General features: G+C 39.4%; 1 protein-coding gene across 5 annotated transcripts in view; it reads right to left on the bottom strand.

The window, feature by feature from the left end:
• Window positions 1-19336: 19336 nt before the first annotated feature.
• vti1a (vesicle transport through interaction with t-SNAREs 1A) overlaps window positions 19337-23159 on the bottom strand; it is a 157282-nt gene continuing 153459 nt past the window's right edge. For 3 of the 5 annotated variants that reach the window (XM_079846027.1, XM_079846031.1, XM_079846028.1), the window contains one exon: window positions 19337-20294. In XM_079846027.1, coding sequence (XP_079702153.1) covers window positions 20201-20294 — 94 coding nt within the window. In that variant the 3' untranslated portion in view covers window positions 19337-20200. The remainder of the gene's footprint in view (window positions 20295-23159) is intronic. The other 2 variants (XM_079846030.1, XM_079846029.1) reach the window with 1 other exon arrangement.

The raw sequence follows: 23159 nt of genomic DNA, 5'->3' as shown, positions 1-23159 counted from the left end.
AAAAATACAGTAAAAAAAATCATTTAAAAATAACTGTTTTCTATTTTTATATATTTTAAAATGTAATTTATGCAAATTAGAATTTTCAGCAATCCAATCTCCAGTATAATGTGATCCTTCAAAAATCATTCAAATATGCAGATTTTCTGCTCAAGAAACTTATTATTATCAAAGTTCAAAATAGTTGAGCTGTTTTTTAATAGTTATTAATGTTTTTGTGAAAACAGACACATTTTCAGGATTTTTTGATAAATAGAAAGTTTACTTTACACTGACCTTTGATCCATTTTATCAAGTCAAGTCAAGTCAACTTTATTTATATAGCGCTTTTAACAATGTAGATTGTTTCAAAGCAGCTTTACAGTGTTAAACAGGATAATAATGCAGCATAATTTTATTCAGCTGTATAGCCATTCTGGAAAAATTTCAAGTATCATACAGTGACAGTGTGGGCTTTAGATCAATAATTTGATCAGTAATTTAGTTTAAATGGTTAATTTAGTTTATTATTTAGATGTATTTCGATGTTTAGTTGAAAAATTTAGTGTCCCCAACTGAGCACGCCAAGCCAGAGGCAACAGTGGCAAGGAAACCAAAACCCCATTAGGTGACCTAATGGAGAAAAATAAACCTTGGGAGAAACCAGGCTCAGTCGGGGTGCCAGTTCTCCTCTGGCCAATTAACAAACAGCGTATTATTATTATTATTCTGGCAGTTTTACAGCTCGGAGGTCATAATAGATCAGAATATTCGAGGGACCGGGGGCAACATGCTGGAGACGGGTTTATTGAGGATGATGTTGATTAAATAATTATTAAAGTGCAATATTCGAATGATCGGAGGCAACACGCAGGAGACGGGTTTATTGAGATGCCGTGTCGATGAGGCAGTTTCAGGGGGAGTCTAATCACGGTCTCCCAGACACTTCGGGGTCCTGTGTTGGTCTTCTCTGGGCGCAGGTCCACCATCTGATCTGGATACGGCCCGGATCCAGCTGACTGCAGTAAACCTCGGGATAAAACAGAGAGACTAACATTAGCGTAGATGCCATTCTTCTGATGATGTAACGAGTACATCAGGTGTTATGGGACGTGTTCCCGGTTCCGGCTGACCTAGTTAATGCAGCCTAACAATCATTTCATTGAAAAAGTGTTTTATGTGTATGCCACAGTAAAGAGATGTGTTTTTAGTCTAGATTTAAACTGACAGAGTGTGTCTGCTTCCCGAACAATGTTAGGAAGACTGTTCCAGAGTTTAGGTGCTAAATAGGAAAACGATCGACCGCCTGCAGTTGATTTGGATATTCTCGGTATGATCAACTGGCCAGAATTTTGAGACCGCAGTAGACGTGATGGAGTATAATATGTTAAGAGCTCGCTCAAGTATTGGGGAGCTAAACCATTTAGTGCTTTGTAAGTAATAAGTAAGATTTTAAAATTTATGCGATGTTTAATAGGCAGCCAGTGCAGTGTTGACAGAACTGGGCTAATATGGTCATACTTCCTGGTTCTAGTAAGAACTCATCCTTGCTTAATAATAATAATAAAAAAAACATTGACAGCCTCTTGAGTAGTAGTTTAAAGCCCAAAGTCTGTGGTTTTCTATATCTAGAAATAAAGGTTACACTTTATTTCGATGGTCCACTTTAGACTAACTATAAGCACCTTTGCAACAGCATATCAACTAACTCTCAATAAAGTATTAGTAATGTTAGGTCGGGGTTAGTATAATAAGTTGACCTGTAGTTGCAAAGTTACTTTTAGTCAGTAGAATGTCTGTTGAAGGACCATCAAAATCAAGTGTTATCAGATATTAAGCAGACAGTCTAATACTTTAATGACTATATGGTTGCAAAGGTGCTTATAGTTACACTGTAAAATCCAAAAGTGATTCTAACTAACACTTTTTAGTTAACTTAGTGTCTTACTTTAATTGTAAAAATCTAGTAATCTGTACTATTCACATACTATTCCTTGTTTACTCAGAAAAACCGAGTTAAGATTAATTGATTGGTTTGAGTGCCATTTTGTCAAGCAAAAAACAAAACAAAACAACAACCTTACCATTATGGTGACAAGTGTTCACTTTGGTTGGGCACTTGGAACATTTATATTAATAAAATTCTCTTTCTGATGCAGCGATGCAACAAGAAATCACAGTTATTTACTAGAACTCGTGTAAGTGAGCTATACTAACTAAGCATTTGTTAGCACAACAAACTATTCCTATTTCACTTTTTTTTTAAAGGCAATCGGTTTGCATGCTTTTTAAGTCTAACTAATTAGATTTTACAGTGTAGTATGTCTAAAGTGGACTATTGAAATAAAGTGCTACTGAAATAAATATTGATTAAACATGAAAATAGACCAGATTTAAAATAATAATAATAAACTACAGTGGAATGGAAAAAACACTTACAATCATAGCATTGGAGTCTCAAGGCCAAACAGAGAAGTACAGATGCCTTTTTTCTTCTCCTGAGTTGTTTGTAAAAAATAAAACAAGCAGAAAAGAAGAAAGTTTAATGTTTTTTTCGTGGAAAAAGCTGCAATTCTTGCTGCTTAAATAGTACACAATTCTTTTCAATTTCGATTACTTTTCTTCTCTTGTTGTCAGATGACAAAGAACGTTTTACTTACATAAAAGCACATACTTCACTGAAAATGACCCTTATAATTCCGACTGTAAATAAAAGACATTTCTCAAGAGCTATGTCCTTCAACCATGCAAGTGAAATTTATCACAACATTGTAAAGCGGAAGAAGATGGATTCAAAAGATGCTCATAAGAAATAACTCACCGTCCTTGTCACATGCTTCCTCAAGTGGAAGACTTACATTCATCTTGATATAAATGTAAATGTCGCTTTGGGTTACCATTGTATAGGATGAAGATATCAATAAGATCGAATGTTAAACTTTTAGAGGCAAGACAGAGAGCTAATCACTGAAGGTAAAGCCCTGTTCTCTTTTCAATTTGTTTTTTAAAAGGTGTAAATATGTGATAATTGGGCTTGGAATCAAGCGGTTTCACCTCCTTCCTGCTCTTATTTGCATGGTATGAAAGAAGGTTTAGCTTCCTGCCTGGGATTCCTTGCTCTTTATTGGCCACATGGAGACTGAACCAACCACTTAGAAAATATTATTAATAATAATAGTAATGCAAACTAAAAACTTTATCTTGACATTACAGCAACATCACTTCACATGTTTAGCAAACAATTACAGGTAATTCACGGTGGCTAGATATTCATTACCAGGTATGTGCTATAAATAAAACGTAAGCCAGAGCAGCATGGTTCTTTTGGAGAGTTGCTGCCAACTGTGAATATTGGCTGTGTTCTGTCAGTCATGCCTGCAGAGGTGCCAGTAAATTCTGGGTTTGTGTTAGAGAGGGCGATTGAGCATAAAACACTCACCTAAAAGCACACAGGAATAAAACAACAATCACTCAGGTCACTGAGACAGCCTTGAATGTAGTTTCTTAAGTGGGTGGCTTCTGTAAGCTTTTGGATGGGGGCTAGAAAAGAGAACAAGCACCAGAAACCAGTTTATACTGCGAATGATAAAAAACAAAAAAGAGAATAAACTTCTCTACAATGTAATACTGCTGTTAACTTTAGTATTATATTATCATCATTTGTATTTTTAAATAGGCCTATTTAATGGCCTGGTTTGGTTTCACAGACCGGGTTTAGATTAAGCCTTAGTTCAATAAGGGCATTTAAGTAGCTCTAATAAACGTGCCTTAGAAAAAAAAACATCACTGATGTGCTAGCCTAGAAATCTAGACGCACGCTAGCGGCAACAAATCTAATTTGCAGCCAGGGTAGTCTTGCAACTCTCCGTTGGCTTGCGAGCTGGAAAAAACAAACTCTGGTCAGGGGAATCACATCGTGTATAGAGTCGGTGGGCGGGCTTAACATAATGACGACAGAGTTGCAGCGGTTCTGCGTGCTACTTTTAAACAAAGAAGCTTGCAAACAGCGGCCTTTCGAATCAGCTTTGGCCGCGACTCTGGAAGACTTGAGTTAAGCTTTTCTTTGAGAAAAGAAAAAGAAAACGGCACTGAAGTCATTCTTAAGAAAGGAAGATGTGTTCGGAGTTTTGCTGACCGGATACGGCGAAAGTTTAATCTAACTAGCTCCGCTTCACCTTCTTCGTTGCTCTGGTTGGTTGTAGCGCTATCCTTTTGCGTGCAGAGGGAATTTGAAAGACAACCGCTTATCCCAGTTTATCATTGAGCCCTGCCAATGACGAGTTCCCAGACCCAACATCTTGATGTGAGTCTGGCTTGTCAGGCTACTGATGTGCATCTTGAAACAACACAATGGCACAGACTTAATTTAAGATGTCAGTGCAAGTTGCTAAAAGAGCTTATAGCACATTAGGGGTGTAACGATATACAACCAGACACGAAAAACTATGATACACCATCCACGGTACGTACAGCAGAAGCCTATCTCATGGCGTACCGAACCAATTGTTGAGGTTGACCTCAGTTTTTATGTCACAAAAGTATAAATTCTTCCTTGATATTTTATTAAATAGTAATTATGGGTGTAACGGTACACGTATTCCTCTGGTGAATTTTCGGTACATGTCTATCAACAAATATAGTTGTAGCCTAACCACCAATAATCGCAATAAGCTCCACGTTTTTCCACTTTCGATAAGAAACAAAGTGTCACCTTTCAAATGACACCGATTAGACATAATATTATGACCACTGACAGGTGAAGTGAATAACGCTGATTATCTCTTCATCACGGCACCTGTTAGTGGGTGGGATATATTAGGCAGCAAGTCCTAATAGTCCAAACATTTTATTCTCAAAGTTGATGTGTTAGAAGCAGGAAAAATGGGCAAGTGTAAGGATTTGAGCGAGTTTGACAAGGGCCAAATTGTAATAGCTAGACGACTGGGTCAGAGCATCTCCAAAACTGCAGCTCTTGTCGGGTGTTCCTGGTCTGCAGTGGTCAGTATCTATCAAAAAATTCCAAGGAAGGAATAGTGGTGAACCGGTGACAGGGTCATGGGCGGCCAAGGCTCATTGATGCACGTGGGGAGCAAAGGCTGGACCGTGTGGTCCGATCAAACAGACGAGCTGCTGTAGCTCAAATTGATCAAGAAGTTAATGCTGGTTCTGATAGAAAGGTGTCAAAATACACAGTGCATCACAGTTTGTTGCGTATATGGACCTGCATAGCCGCATTCCAGCCAGGGTGCCCATTCTGACCCCTGTTCACCGCAGAAAGCACCAACAGTGGGCACGTGAACATCAGAACTGGACGACGGAGAAATGGAAGAAGGTGGCCTGGTCTGATGAATAACGTTTTCTTTTACATCACGTGAATGGCCGGGTGCGTGTGCGTGGCTTACCTGGGGAACACATGCACCAGGATGCACTATGGGTAAAATGCAACCTGGAGGGGCAGTGTGATGCTTTGGGCAATGTTCTGCCGGGAAACCTTGGGTCCTGCCATCCATGTGGATGTTACTTTGATAAGTACCACCTACCTAAGCATTGTTGCAGACCATGTACACCCTTTCATGGAAACGGTATTCCCTGGTGGCTGTGGCCTCTTTCAGCAGGATAATGCACCCTGCCACAAAGCAAAAATGGTTCAGGAATGGTTTGAGGACCAGTTTGCACAAAAAGGCTTAAAAATCTGTTGGATGTGCTGAACAAACAAGTCCGATCCATGTAGGCCCCACCTCTCAATTTACAGAACTTAAAGGATCTGCTGCTAACATCTTGGTGCCAGATACCACAGCACACCTTCAGGGGTCTAGTGGAGTCCATGCCTTGCCGGTTCAGGGCTGTTTTGGCAGCAAAAGGTGGACCAACACAATATTAAGTCATAATGTTATGCCTGATCGGTGTATGTCCATTTTATCATGAAATAAAAAAAAAACTGTGTTGTGACATCATATAGGCACCTCTGTTCAAGCGGCAGCGTGGAGCGTGAGTGAAAGCGATAACCCCTTTGTCTTCAATACTAGTTACAGAATAAACATGAATGAACATCTGAAGGTATGTTAAAAGATCCAGTACAACTTCCTGAAATGTTTCATATCTCGTGTAATTGCTCAGTGTTTCAACGGCGGAAACAGCTTGTAAACAATGCGTCACGTAGCAATGCCATTTACCTCAGTCATTCAGCGTCCACAGATATATGCACTATATTAGCCTATATATTCATAAAATACTTTACTTAACCTAGTGATGTCTTAATTATTTAATGCATGTTTAAAGAAATTAAAATGACAGCCACTGTAGGCCTATAAATGATTATATTTCAACAACGAATTATATGCAAATATGAAAAACTTAGATTTAGAAGTCAAAACAGAATTAGAATGCAAAAACTGCCTGTGTTTACATATTTGCATACAATTTGTTATTTGAGTGTTGATTATTATTATTAAAAAAAGCAATTTAATGTCTAGTTTTCTCCCCCTGCTGTACTGAACCATACCTTGACTTCCAAGCTGAGGGAAGAACCGAACCGTCAGTTTTGAAAAAATCAGACAATGATTTTAGTCTCGGACTAGGCTTAAAGGGATTAAGATTTAACTTCAATCCTGCCATTTTGATTTTATTACAAAATTACAACTACTTTAATATCATACTGTTAAGACTTTATTCTTATAAAAGGCCTGTTATGAAATTTCTTCTCGTGATGTTTCAACTCTTTATTTTATTTTTTAAATATTTATTATTTGTACACCTAATTCTGCTATTGGGCTACAGTAAAACCTTATGAATTATGAACAGCATAAATCAGAAAGGTCGCCATGCGGGAGGACTTTTGTCAAGCTTCCTTTGACAACAAATGCTGAAGGATAGTCTTGCCAAAAGCCTGTCTGTTCATAGTAGGATGCACTTTTTTCTCCTCCGCGAATTGTTAGATTTTTCAAAAGACTTAATTAGAGTCAAGTCATTCATCTACTTTAAAAGGATTTTGTGCATTTAGCTGAAGCCAACTTTTGGGATTCTGGAAGATCTGACAAAGTCCAACATTTAACCACAGAATTATTTTTAGACTAATTACTGGTTTTCCCCCGTTAAGAGCAAAATCCACTTTCCAAATGATCATTTATCCACCTTCTGCTATTTCTTTGCTAAAAAAGCGAGTGTGTCTGTTCAGTTCCACATTGTGTGTTCTGGGCAGGTGTTTCAGATCATTTCCTTTTCTCTCGTCCATTCCTCCTGCCCCCTACGCTGATTTGAATGTCTGCCCTGGCCTTTGGGGATCCAGCGATTTGACCATATTTTATTTATAATTTTTTTTTGTAAAAGCTAATATTCAGCAGCTGTGATCTATAACAGAATTACAATTTTCAGGGTCAAGAAGGATTCTGATACAGCGAGGAATGGGTACAATTGCTGTTAGGGAAAAAAAGAAGAGCAGAAAGCAAAAAGAAAAGAGGAAAAAAAAACACACATGAGCTGTCTTTAAAAATAAATGAGAAAATCGGTAATCCCAGAGTCACTGCATGGAAAAAAGAAAATCAATATTTCTCTCAATTCACCTGGGCCATCCAGAATCCTTGAAACGAACAAAAGTTGTGAAATTTGTTGCCAATACCATACATCTTTCTCAGAACATCTTTAAAAATAAACTAGCTGGTGAGACAGGCGGGCGAGTGTGTGTTTACACGTCAGGATATGATGTGCTTACGTGCCGCACAACAGCAGTTTCTAATTGGGTGCAGAGTCAAGCCGGTAGGAGCCTTTTTTTTTAACCTTCTCGTTTCTGAAACAGCCATTCTCTCTGGTCATCTTTCCTCTTCAGAAGCAGGGGCAGGTGAGCATGGAAGAGAAGAGGGACATCATACAGATTTTGTAACCTTTGAACCATCCATTCAATTGACCCTGTATGCCAACCTGCAGGGACCCCCATGCATGAATCTGCCTCCATTTCCTGCCCTGGGAGAAAAACGCCAGACCAGCCCTGCCATTGGATGCACGCTCATGAATATTTAATCTATTCCCCCAGCTAAGGAGGAGGTATCGCCGAGGGGGACTGAGAGACAGACATGGGGGGGCCCACCGCCGTGCCCTTTTCCAGGCGTTGCGTCAAAACAATGAAACACACACACACACACACGCCTCTTCCCACCCTGGTGTTTATGGAGTACCATCACACACAAGCTTCATCCCAAAAATCCAGTGCTCCCCCCTTCAGTCCCGGCCATCTACATACGGATGTGCTAAGCGATGCCCCCCCCAGTTCATTAGTGTGCTCTTCAGTAGCCTGTCATAGAGGATGTGCTCCATCAAAGCTGATTGACTCTCGTTTTCCAGAGAGATGTCGCAGGGTATCACCGCTCGCTCAGATCTCCTGCTATGGGGAACATGAATGGCAGGCTGCCTTTTGAAGACAGTGATTTTCCACTGATGCCTCCCAGTTGGAAATTTAGAATCTTGTCTGGTAAGACACCATATGCAAAGTAAGTCATGCCATGAAACCCAACAGTCAGGCCAAGCATCCATCACATAATAACTGATCTCTTTCTCCACTTCCTGCATAGGACTTTCATAGTCCAGCTGAAACATCTACATAAAATAAAAATTACAAAATACTACATAACTCTATCCAATCTACCAGTCAATCTATCCACCAGTCTGTCTGTCTATCTATCTAACAATCTGTCTGTCTGTCTGTCTGTCTGTCTGTCTGTCTGTCTGTCTGTCTGTCTGTCTGTCTGTCTGTCTGTCTGTCTGTCTGTCTGTCTGTCTGTCTGTCTGTCTGTCTGTCTGTCTGTCTGTCTGTCTATCTATCTATCTATCTATCTATCTATCTATCTATCTATCTATCTATCTATCTATCTATCTATCTATCTATCTATCTATCTATCTATCTATCTATCTATCTATCTATCTATCTATCTACCAGTCTGTCTGTCTGTCAATCAATCAATCTATCTACCAGTCTGTCTGTCTATCTATCTAACAATCTGTCTGTCTGTCTGTCTGTGTCTATCTATCTATCTATCTATCTATCTATCTATCTATCTATCTATCTATCTATCTATCTATCTATCTATCTATCTATCTATCTATCTATCTATCTATCTATCTATCTATCTATCTATCTATCTATCTATCTATCTATCTATCTATCTATCTATCTATCTATCTATCTATCTATCTATCTATCTAACAGTCTCTGTCTGTCAATCAATCAATCTATCTACCAGTCTGTCTGTGTCAATCAATCAATCAATCTATCTACCAGTCTGTCTGTCTGTCAATCAATCAATCAATCAATCTATCTACCAGTCTGTCTGTCTGTCTCTCAATCAATCAATCAATCAATCAATCAATCTACCAGTCTGTCTGTCTGTCAATCAATCAATCTATCTACCAGTCAGTCAATCAATCTATCTACCAGTCTGTCTGTCTGTCTCTCAATCAATCAATCAATCAATCTACCAGTCTGTCTGTCTGTCAATCAATCAATCTATCTACCAGTCTGTCTGTCTGTCAATCAATCAATCTATCTACCAGTCAGTCAATCAATCTATCTACCAGTCTGTCTGTCTGTCTGTCAATCAATCAATCAATCTACCAGTCTGTCTGTCTGTCTGTCTGTCAATCAATCAATCAATCTACCAGTCTGTCTGTCTGTCAATCAATCAATCTATCTACCAGTCTGTCAATCAATCTATCTACCAGTCAGTCATCTATCTATCTATCTATCTATCTATCTATCTATCTATCTATCTATCTATCTATCTATCTATCTATCTATCTATCTATCCATCTATCCATCCATCCATCCATCCCTCCATCCCTCCATCCATCATCTATCTATCTATCTATCTATCTATCTATCTATCTATCTATCTATCTATCTATCTATCTATCTATCTATCTATCTATCTATCTATCTATCTATCTATCTATCTATCTATCTATCTATCTATCTATCTATCTATCTATCTATCTATCTATGTCTGTGTGTCTTTACTATATATTTATACGGTTAGGTATGGTATGCGTTTACATACATACACAATATGTACTATATATTTATATTATTAGGTAGGCCTATATAGCAATTTCGACACACTATATATACATTTGCTTATCTATCTCTCTTTCTATACCCCCATTTCAATATGCTATATGTGATTTTTATATCTATTGTAATATATGCATATACCATACCAATATTTATAGGGTCTATCAAAATAAATACATATACAGTGTATATATTTGTGACTACACTGTCAGCATAGCAATTTTGACATACGAATATGAATCTCTCTCTCTCTCTTTGTCAGTCTATCTGATTGACATAAGCTATTATATAACAATTTTAACATAATATACATAAATAGTCTGTCTGAATCTATACGTCTGTCTGTCCATCCATCCACCACAATATATGCATATATTGTGTAGATATACACCATATATATATATCTGAGTGACTTCCCTGCGGAAAAATCCAGCATTGATGATCACCAGCATAAGACATGCTTTGCATGCTCAGATCACAATGGGATGCATGGTTGCTGGTTTGCTAGACAACAGCATGGGGAAAACATATACAAATATACACATATACTATATATCTGTTTATTATCCAGTATATGTGTGTAGAAAATTCTCTAAAAAGATCCTTATAAGAGAGAGTAGGTCAGTGTAGCAGAAGTGCAGGGTGGAGGAGAGCAGTTTAGATTATGTGATATAGGTCAGGCCTGCTTCTATGTTCAGGGTGTAACTTCTGCCTTCACACACGTTTACACTACACCAGCACAGAGGAGACAAAAGGGGGAAGCACACTGCATTTAAAAAGTTAAATGTACTGTGCTTATACTCCATTCTTCTGTTTCACAAGGAATCTTTAAGACATCAGCCTGTGAACTGGGCTCAAAAGACAAAATGTGAAGAAAAGTGTTCAACAAGACATAATGAGAACAAGAACACGCTGCACGGGTGAAATGCAATACTGCTTTTATGACAGTGTTAAAACTAGACAAGCGTTTAGTATTTCTACCTAAAACACTTTTCATAAAAGTGATCACCATTTGAACAAATATAAAATTATTCACACAAGTAGTCAGAGGGTCCTGAACATTGCTAGACCTCTGGCCTGGAGCAAACCGCCACATGTAAAGTCACTCCCACTGACACACAATAGTCCACAGTGCAAACACAGTATCAGATCCTTGGTTCCAACTGATGGGTATTCACTCACATAATGGGACACACCAGAAGAAAACATAATTGATGGATGTCATGTCACATCAACTGCATTCATTATTCACAGGAGAATGAGGATATTGTCGTGTGCATTTGTGCAACACGTTTGTACAATTGCACACAGTTACCCAGATAATAAATTAAAATAATAATAAAAAGGAAACCTATTATCCCACTATGCCTAACAAGAGAGGCCACAGATCTCCATATACTAACACACAGCCATCTGTATTATCTATAGGGTGAAATATTATCCCTGGATGTGCGACGAGTAAAAATAGAGAGAGATGCACAGTTTAAACACGGACCTCCTATCAAGCTCTCCAGCAACCTCTGAAAAAGTGCAGTCAGCAAACACTGGTTTCTGCAGGCTGCATCTGCTAATGCGACATCAATTATAGTGTCAACTGAAAGACACTAAAATTCAAGTTTTAACTAACTTTTCACTAAGTCCACCTAAAAACGGTTTCTGAAAAATCTTACCAAGCAATTGTTGCCGTTTACCATATAGACAAGCTTCTTCATGCAAGTCCATGGAAGTTCTGGGTGCTTCAATAGTTAAATTAATTTAAGAAAATAAAGAAATGACTCAAATATGGTAAAACAATTTGCAAATAATTTACAATACAGTGTTAATTTAAGGAATTATTTTGATGAAAAAGGCCAACAAAAATAGCCAACAAAAATCTGTCTATATATATATATATATATATATATATATATATATATATATATATATATATATATATATATACATACATACATACATACATACATACATACATACACACATACACACATACACACATACACACATACACACACACACACACACACACACACACACACACACACACACACACACACACACACACACACACACACACACACACACACACACACACACACACACACACACACACACACACACACACACACACACACACACACACACACACACACACACACAGACACACACACACACACACAGTGGGGAGAAAAATACACTGCCGATTTTGCAGGTTTGCCCACTTACAAAGCATGTAGAAGTCTGTAATTTTTATCATAGGTACTCTTCAACTGTGAGTGACGGAATCTAAAACAAAAATCCAGAAAATCACATTCACGTGACATAAGTATTTGATACATCAGAAAAGCAGAATTTAAGATTGAACAATTTAAGATTGAACATTGGTCTGGGGAGTCTGCTCTGTATTTTCTACTGCAAACGCGAGCATAAACGCGCATAAATTAAATGACTCTGTACGCAATTGGATAGTCCTTCAACCAATCAGACCACAAGAGGCGTGATAAACAAGCATAATTCAAATGACTCTGTACGCAAATGGATAAGTCCTTCAACCAATCAGACCACAAGAGGCGTGATCAACAGGCAACGACCCATCGCTTCTCTATCCGTCATCGTGATAATCCCTTCCATAGCGGGCCAGGTGGACAAGCCAGTCTGTGATTGTTTCCCGCAAAAGTGTAACAGAAGCTGTAGAAGTGAATGTAAGGGTTTCCAGACTGAGTTGCCGGGCGAAAACAATTTGCTGGCAGATCAGGCTAGGTTTACCCAGTCTAGCAGAACTTATTATTTGGTACAGAAACCTTTTTTTGCAATTACAGAGATCATACGTTTCCTGTAGTTCTTGACCAGGTTTGCACACACTGCAGCAGGGATTTTGGCCCACTCCTCCATACAGACCTTCTCCAGATCCTTCTGGTTTTGGGGCTGTCGCTAGGCAATACGGACTTTCAGCTGCCTCCAAAGATTTTCTATGGGTTCAGGTCTGGAGACTGGCTAGGCCACTCCAGGACCTTGAGATGCTTCTTACGGAGCCACTCCTTAGTTGCCCTGGCTGTGTGTCTGGGGTCGTTGTCATGCTGGAAGACCCAGCCATGACCCATCTTCAATGCTCTTACTGAGGGAAGGAGGTTGTTGGCCAAGATCTCGCGATACATGGCCCCATCCATCCTCCCTCAATACGGTGCAGTCGTCCTGTCCCCTTTGCTGAAAAGCATCTCCAAAGAATGATGTTTCCACCTCCATGCTTCACGGTTGGGATGGTGTTCTTGGGGTTGTACTCATCATTCTTCTTCCTCCAAAACACGGTGAGTGGAGTTTAGACCAAAAAGCTCTATTTTTGTCTCATCAGACCACATGACCTTCTCCCATTCCTCCTCTGGATCATCCAGATGGTCATTGGCAAACTTCTGACGAGCCTGGACATGCGCTGGCTTGAGTAGGGGGACCTTACATGCGCTGCAAAATTTTAATCCATGATGGCGTAGTGTGTTACCACTAGAGACTGTGGTTCCAGCTCTCTTCAGGTCATTGACCAGGTCCTGCCGTGTAGTTCTGGGCTGATCCCTCACCTTCCTCATGATCATTAGCTTTGTTTCCATCCAAAGTTGCGAATATCATTTATGCGCAAAAATGCAATATTGCATAAAACATTTGTGAATAAAGCACCGTTTCCATTCAGTGAGTCGAACAGAACATAATCGTCACTTCCTGATAAACTACCACAAAAAAAATCACTAAGAAACATAGGAGAAGCCACCATATAATCATTTTCATACACTAACATAAAGGATTATTAGGAACACCTTTTCAATTTCTCATTAATGCAATTATCTAATCAACCAATCACATGGCAGTTGCTTCAATGCATTTAGGGGTGTGGTCCTGGTCAAGACAATCTCCTGAACTCCAAACTGAATGTCAGAATGGGAAAGAAAGGTGATTTAAGCTATTTTTAGCGTGGCATGGTTGTTGGTGCCAGACGGGCCGGTCTGAGTATTTCACAATCTGCTCAGTTACTGGGATTTTCACGCACAACCATTTCTAGGGTTTACAAAGAATGGTGTGAAAAGGGAAAAACATCCAGTATGCGGCAGTCCTGTGGGCGAAAATGCCTTGTTGATGCTAGAGGTCAGAGGAGAATGGGCCAACTGATTCAAGCTGATAGAAGAGCAACTCTGACTGAAATAACCACTCGTTACAACCGAGGTATGCAGCAAAGCATTTGTGAAGCCAAAACACGCACAACCTTGAGGCGGATGGGCTACAACAGCAGAAGACCCAACCGGGTACCACTCATCTCCACTACAAATAGGAAAAAAAGGCTACAATTTGCATGAGCTCACCAAAATTGGACAGCTGAAGACTGGAAAAATGTTGCCTGGTCTGATGAGTCTCGATTTCTGTTGAGACATTCAGATGGTAGAGTCAGAATTTGGCGTAAACAGAATGAGAACATGGATCCATCATGCCTTGTTACCACTGTGCAGGCTGGTGGTGGTGGTGTAATGGTGTTGGGGATGTTTTCTTGGCACACTTTAGGCCCCTTAGTGCCAATTGGGCATCGTTTAAATGCCACGGCCTACCTGAGCATTGTTTCTGACCATGTCCATCCCTTTATGACCACCATGTACCCATCCTCTGATGGCTACTTCCAGCAGGATAATGCACCATGTCACAAAGCTCGAGTCATTTCAAATTGGTTTCTTGAACATGACAACGAGTTCACTGTACTAAAATGGCCCCCACAGTCACCAGATCTCAACCCAATAGAGCATATTTGGGATGTAGTGGAACGGGAGCTTCGTGCCCTGGATATGCATCCCACAAATATCCATCAACTGCAAGATGCTATCCTATCAATATGGGCCAACATTTCTAAAGAATGCTTTCAGCACCTTGTTGAATCAATGCCACGTAGGCAGGCCACGAATTAAGGCAGTTCTGAAGGCGAAAGGGGGTCAAACACCGTATTAGTATGGTGTTCCTAATAATCCTTTAGGTGAGTGTATATAATAAATGATTTGCGTCTCAGAGAAACTCGTGAGTCTCAATAAACGTGTTGTCATGCTTTCAGAGGCAGATGTTCTGTTTGGGAACGCAGTCATGTAAGACGGTTCTAGGAGGGAAATATACCAAGCATCTTTGACAACACACTTCTGAATGACCAAAACAGCATTTCAGATGTTTTGCAAACAAGATTTTTCCGCTGGTTAGTACAGTAATGCTGTTACATCGCGAAAGTCACATGATTTTCTTTATGCGCATCAAGGAATTTATTTGGTAAATGCATTTCCATCGTAGTTAATGCGCATGTTTTCGTATCGGATAGAAAATGTATCCGACACAAACAAGGGCAAACGTTTTTCATGCGCATTTTTTTAATTTAAGCGCATCTTGGCGTTTCCATTCAGCATTTTTTGATGTGATATCCCAAAATGCGCATAAAAATAGGTGGATGTAAACATAGCTTTTGATGCCCCATGAGGTGAGATCTTGCATGGTGCCCCAGGCCAAGGGAGATTGACCGTCACCCTGAACTTCTTCCATTTTCTAATAATTGCGCCAACAGTTGTTGCCTTCTCACCAAGCTGCTTGCCTATTGTCCCGTAGCCCATCCCAGCCTTGTGCAGGTCTACAATTTTATCCCTGATGTCCTTACACAGCTCATGGTCTTGGCCATTGTGGAGAGGTTGGAGTCTGTTTGATTGAGTGTGTGGACAGGTGCCTTTTATACAGGTAACGAGTTCAAACAGGTAATGAGTGGAGAACAAGGGGGCTTCTTAAAGAAAAACTAACAGGTCTCTGAGAGCCGGAATTCTTACTGGTTGGTAGGTGATCAAATACTTATGTCATGCAATAAAATGCAAATTAATTATTTAAAAATCATACAATGTGATTTTCTGAATTTTTGTTTTAGATTCCGTCTCTCAAAGTTGAAGTGTACATATGATAAAAATTACAGACCTCTACATGCTTTGTAAGTGGGCAAACCTGCAAAATCGGCAGTGTATCAAATACTTGTTCTCCCCACTCTATATACACAAACAAACACCTTTTTGTGTTTACAAAATGTGTACTGTGTATAATTATGCATCTTAAACATGCATTTAAGATTTTTTTATATTTATATATTAAATGTGTATATTTATAAATAATATATATATATTTATAAATAATATATATATATATATTATATAAATATACAGTATATGCATGCACATATTTCTTAAATATATACATGAATGAGTGTGTATTTATATATACATAATAATTATACACAGTACACACACATATATTATGTAAACACAAACTTTTATTTTGGATGAGATTAATCGATTTGACAGTACTAATATATATATATATATATATATATATATATATATATATATATATATATATATATATATATATGTATAATGCACCTGCATCTATCTAGCAGATGTCAGTAAATCAAGAGCAAGCGGCCATCTCTGCCATGACCGCATGGGTCTTGCCTGCCTCTTCGTAGCCTGTTCTGTGATAGGAGCTAATCAGAGTCTCTTTCTCACTAAAGGCCTGCTAGCCGAAGTCACTTAGCAGGGTTAACGTCAGGCATAATGAAATATTAAAGTCTGTCTGTAACTGCCACTATTGTTGCCCCTCGGAATAAGATATAACCCATTTTTGACAAGTTTTCATCCTCCTCATATAGAAGACACTACACGCAAACCAAATCAGCTACAGAGAAGAGGGTAATGAATAATCTATTTCATATTCCAAAGGCACCCGCTGCTTAGAGAAAGAGAGAGAGAGAGAGAGAGAAAGGAGGAAAGGAGAAAGGGAGGCATAGAGGGTGAAAAAGAAGGATGAAAAGAAAGGAAGAGGAAAAAAAACAACGGGAAAAAATAGATGTGGCAGATGATACCTTCAGCCAGCTGAAGGCGTCACGTGACACACCTAATGTTTAAATAATAAAAAAGGGGATATAAACAAATCATTAGCCCCCCCGATGGTTGTTTAATGCAATTTCTTAATGAACATAATAGCCACAACTAATAATGAAAGAAAATAAAAACATCTAAATGGGCCCCAACTTATCGTCGGCGCTCAATTATTTCCTTGTCAAGTTGTTATGATTTAATGAGCCCCAGTGGGACTGACGGCTGTCAGTCAGCTCTGACTTTTTGACACCATTACAACTTCAAATAGAGCCGCAGCCACGCTGCTTTTCCACCAGCCACACGCTGCTGAGAGGATCTGACAGGCCCAAGTAGAGAGAAGAGAGAGAGCGAGAGACAGATAAGGCGCACACACACACACAGATACTGAGCCAGCAAAAGACACCAACACACATCCAATTCATTACATGCACAGCCGACTGATGTCTCGCATACACACTCGCAGGTGTGGGAAACAAACGTGTGGCTCTGCACACGCGTGTGAGGAAAACAAGGACAGACAAATCTCATTGCTATCGTACTTAAACGCACACTCTCTTTCTCTTCGCCGTTTGATGCAAAACCCAATCACAGAGGTCATTATCTGATGAGGTTTGTTAAACTGGCGGGATTCAGCTCCCCCTCGTTCTTTCTCTTCCTTCCTCAACTTAATGATAACTCTCAATAGGTTGGCCCCACATGGGACACGCGGAGCCGCACTATTTTGTTGGCCATTAATTTGCCGCTTTGAAGCCATAGCTGTGAAGTAGAGGCAGAGAAAACCCCCCACCAGGCTGCTTCCAAAATAAGACAATCCACCCGGCCTGAAACAGAATATCAAATGCCGTCTGCCTGTCTGTCTGTCTGACGGTCCATCTGTCTGTCCGTCGGGCACCTCGATTGGCCGAGGTGTGCGCGCATGCGTCACGTGTGGCAGGGCTCTTGAGCGTGAGGTGATGAGAAGAGATGTGGCGCGTGTTAAAACCTAGCGAGTCGCCTACGTAGGCAGCATCACAGGCATGCTCCCCATGTAAAGGCCTAATAATATGCCTTAAAAGACATTTTGCAAAATGTTAAGGCAGCATCGCATATATACTTTGTGGAAAAAATTAATTGCAGAATGCACTGTGACAACGTTGAAAACAATAAAACTAAGATGAACTAAGAAAAACGTTAATTATATAAATGATTCAATATCAAAAACAGCTCTAATTCAATGTTAATTTTGATTAATATTTGTACGTGAACCAAGATGGCAAACGAAGTCAAATGCTGATTATGAATATAATCGCTTCACAAACATTGAATGATTCGCATTGTCATTAGCTTAGCAACATGCTAATAGCGAACTTTAAAAAAAAACGGATAAAAAAAAGACAAACAAAATGAAATGTTGAAGATAAACATCACTAAAATCGATTATTTGACTATGGTTAACACATTATGCCATTAGCTTAACAACATGCTAACAGCTAACTCTTTAAAGTGGGCATGAATTGGAAGTTGCGATAGTCTTTTGTTCCCTATTGTGATGTTTATGCGAGTGAAACGCTTCTTGAACAAGAAAAAAAATGTAGGGCGGGACTTGATCTTGTTAATCAGGAATTGACTGGATCGTTTGTTTTGCTATTGCTGTGATGTGATGTGAGTGACAGGTTGTCCCGCCCTCAGCCATCAGAGAAGAGATGTCGGGAGGGGAGGTTATTTCGATTAAAGATTATGAGCGCAATAATGATCAATCCAAGACGGCAAACAAAGTGAGATGTTCAAACATAATTGATTCACAACCATTATTTGTCTGTTTAACATATTGTCAACAGCTTAGAAACAAGCTAACAGCTAAATCTTGTTTTTATATGTAAACGATTGATCGACTCACTAACACCGATTATTTGTTTTTATGCTTAATTGTTATTAGCATAGCAATATCCTAACAGCTAACTCTTTTAAATAAACTGATCCAAGATGGAAAACTAAATGTTGATTATAAATATAATCGATGTACCAAAATCGATTATTTGACTCATTTGCAACATGTATTCGACTATATGTCATTAGCTTAACGGCAATTATTTTATTTCAGCTAGTGATGCTTCTTAGGACATCAGCTGCCTATGTAGGCATTAGATATCGTTTTGGAACTGAGCCGGAGTGTATGATAATACACGCATAAATGTATAAGAATACACAAAGGAATCGTCACATAAATGACAAACTAACTGAAATGAACTATTAAGCACAGTCATCTTTACCTTCTTTCTTCTACACTAATACCCAAACAGCAGGTGTAAGCCTGGAGCTGACTCCCAAATTTCGCATATTTCCATACTGATGCTTGCTAGTCGGTCCCCCTATAGAAATAATGAAGCACATTTACAAAAATATTACACAGTAGAGACAAATGATGTGATTTTAATGTCAAACACCAATAGCTAAAACAGATTCCAGATAAACGGAAAGAAAGATACAGCGAAAAATACAGTACAATTCATCTGAAATGACAAATAAATACAGGAAATACATTTCTTATTAGTACGACTGACTACAGCTACTATCATGCTGTCAGATTTGATTAGTAAAGGTAAGAGTGGACATGGATATTTTCTTGTTCAAAGCAGTCCTGCTGGTTTAACTAAACACATGCGAGGTCTTTGCTGACCTTAGAGGAACAGCGTGAGAAGCTACTAATCCTGGATGAAGGGGGACTGAGAGACGGGCATGTGACCTTTGGGCTGTGTGTAGTGTGTGATTCTGCACCGTGTGCTAAATGGTACTGCACCGGGGGCCTTGCCTTGTGTATGGCTCAGACACACACACACACACACATATACCTGATGGATAGGATTTTCCAGTACCTTTTGGCTCTTATGCCCTTTTCCCGCCAACAAAACCCCCCAACACTAAACATTAAACAGCAGGTTATGACATAGGTTGATGTTCGCCTTCCTGTTCTTCATTCATCTGATGTTCTCATCATGGTCCTCGTGTCCATACGTTCATGCCGGGTTTCTCTATGGGTCGGTAAGTTTTAAAAGTAATGGACGCAGCACAAATATAAGGGGAGAGAGGGTAGGCGCGGTCCCGCTCCGCTCGAGAGCAGCGAGGAGAGGCCCCCTGTCACTGCCCACCAGGAATGATTCATGTGAACAATTTGTCCTAATTACTCCAGCCCAACGCTTTTGTCACTATTAATCTTACACACACGCTCGTACACACTCACACATGCACGCATAGGGCCAGTCAGTGGAGATCAGTGCCCTCGAAAATTGAAATAGATGGCCAAGACGATGGTGAGGAGGATGATGGCGCCCAGGATGAAGACCAGGACACGATTCTGAATGATCCTGTTGGTGAGGAGAGGGAGAGATGGAGAGAAAGAGAAGAGAAAGGGAGATTAATTGAGACGATAGTAAAAACTACGATTGAACATCTTCACACAAAATAACATGTGATCGAGTACATGCCCCGACTACAAATGTATTTTTCTGACTGAGCTCGGTAAACAGATTTCACTTCAGTCAGATCTGTCTTTAAAAAAAAAAAACACATATTGTTGTGCAAAACATGTCACACGGCATGACAACTTTGCCTTTTTCCTTTCCATCTGTCTGCAGACACGCTTAGAGCATTTATTTTTCTCTAAAAAGTAAAAAGTGTGGCTTGTGGCATTCCTCCAGCTAATAAATTTCACATATTTACTGATGGAATTATCCATAAAACTCACTTTCCTATTATCACATGACCAAAAAGTAAATCTGTGCTTGCAAGACTTATTTATTTATTATGACACAATATGTCAAGAACATATATCAGTTTTTAGTTGATATTAGTGATATTTTATATTGATATTAGCGGAATTTTCAGCATAATTTTTTCCAGTTTTCAGTGTCACATGACCACAAATCCTTCTAATAAGCTGATTTACTGCTCAAGAAACATTTCTTATTATTTTCAATGTTGGAAACAGTCGTGCTGCATAATAGTTTTGTGGAAAATGTGATGCGTTTCCCCCCCCAGGATTTTTAATAGAAATGATTTGTAACATTATAATAGTTTTTAGGGTTTCTTTTGATCAATTTAATGCATCCTTTCTGAATTAAAGTATTATTTTTTCAAAGAAAAAAGGCAACAAAAAAAAGGAATTGTATGCGTGTGTGTTTGTATATACAGTGTATCAGCTACCAATAATAGAGTAATATTCTTAAAATCCTTTTACACACTTTACCATCCATATCATATAGCAGAATTATTCCCCAAAACAGAAAAAGCAGAAAAAGTGATTATGTCTGGTCAGAACTAAGAAAAAGAACCAGACATAGTGTTTGAAAAGTGACAAAGTGGCACAAAGTGGGTGTGTGGACGAGTACAGTGAGGGTGAGAGCAGGAGTTGTAGGGGTGAGACCCTGGGATGATCTCTCGGGGCGAGTTTCTGTCTCCTGTGTCATTCCTGATAAATGACAGAATTATCCCATGTGCTGACATGTGGAGAGAGCAGGACCACTGTCCACTCCTATAAGCAGGAGATGAATAACTCACACACACCCATTCATCACCACTGCAGCCGAGAAGCACTCTTCCCCATCCAAACACACACACACACACACACACACACACACACACACACACACACACACACACACACACACACACACACACACACACACACACACACACACACACACACACACACACACACACACACACACACACACACACACACACACACACACAGTATAGAAAGCAAAATAGCACTACAATACACACCTCAATGCAGCTGCACAAAACTGACTAGTATGTCTATGCTCCGAAATGTTTATTTTGTTAAGATAAACCATCAGAGGCTTTTTTTTCCCACCGCACTGACGAAAGGTGAGTTCTGATTGGATGCTGGGCTGGCATAATTCATAATTGGGAGTGCATGCTTGACGGAGGACATTAATCAGAGCATATTTAGCAAGGCCAGATCTCCCACATGTCTCTTTAAGTAACATTCATTATTTACACTGGCTACACACACACACACACACACACACACAGTGGTATCTTCGTGGGGACTTTCCATGTTTTTTATACTGTACAAACTGTATATTCTATCACCTAACTCTAACCCTATCCTTAAACACACACACACACAAACTCCAAGCAAAAGGACAGACTGTTCATGATGTTTAGAGATGTGCTGGTGCCTAAAGGGACAGGAAACAGCCGTGGGAGAGGGATGAATGAGAATTCTTGGGTCTGTATAAAGAATGCGTGTTACAGGATGGCAGGGCTGATTCTGTGCTCAGTCTACTGGAGGTAGTTTATGTCAAGATCATGTGACCCTTATGTATTTTCCACTTCCTGTTAATCAATATTAAGATAAAGTACACTACTGCTCAAAAGTTTCTGGTCAGTAAAGTAGGATTTCATAAAGCAAGGACACATTACATTGATCAAAAGTGTCCGCAAAGACATTTGTAATGTTTGAAAATATTTCTATTTCAAATAAATCCTGTTCTATTCCTCAAAGAATACAGAAATAAATGTGTCATGGTTTCTACAAAAATATTAAACAGCACAACTGTTTTAACATTGACAATCATAAGAAATGTTTCTTAAGCCAACATGACATCATGACTTTGCGTAAACATACACGCCACTTTCTAAAGCTTTCTGTACGCATTTTGAGCTATCCGCGTGTATGTCTACGCCGTGTGATTCTGCATGTGTACGCCGAAACGAACCATCATCTCCACGTGTATGTCTACGCTGTGTGATTCCGCGTGTATGTCTACGCCGTGTGATTCTGCATGTGTACGCCGAAACGAACCATCATCTCCACGTGTATGTCTACGCTGTGTGATTCCGCGTGTATGTCTACGCCGTGTGATTCCGCGTGAATGTAAATGGATTTATAAACATACTAAATGATGTTTTTTTGAAAATGTAAAAATGCAGAATGTTTCTTGTGAGGGGTAGGTTTAGGGGTAGGGGCAGTGTGTGTGTGTGTGTGTGTGATGGGTAGGTTTAGGGGTAGGGGCAGTGTGTGTGTGTGTGTGATGGGTAGGTTTTGGGGTAGGGGCAGTGTAGGGGGATAGAATGAAACGCTGTTGATAAACACGGCAAAAAGCGATTATGCGTCATTAAATACTTCTTCCAAAAACATCTTACAGACTCCAAACTTTTGACTGGTAGTGTAGCTCAGTATTAAAAAACAGATTGTCCTT

This window comes from Gobio gobio (assembly GCF_949357685.1).
Source record: "Gobio gobio genome assembly, chromosome: 20".
Classification (NCBI taxonomy): domain Eukaryota; kingdom Metazoa; phylum Chordata; class Actinopteri; order Cypriniformes; family Gobionidae; genus Gobio; species Gobio gobio.
The sequence above is the reverse complement of the archived record's forward strand: the minus strand, read 5'-3'. Positions and strand labels throughout refer to the sequence as shown.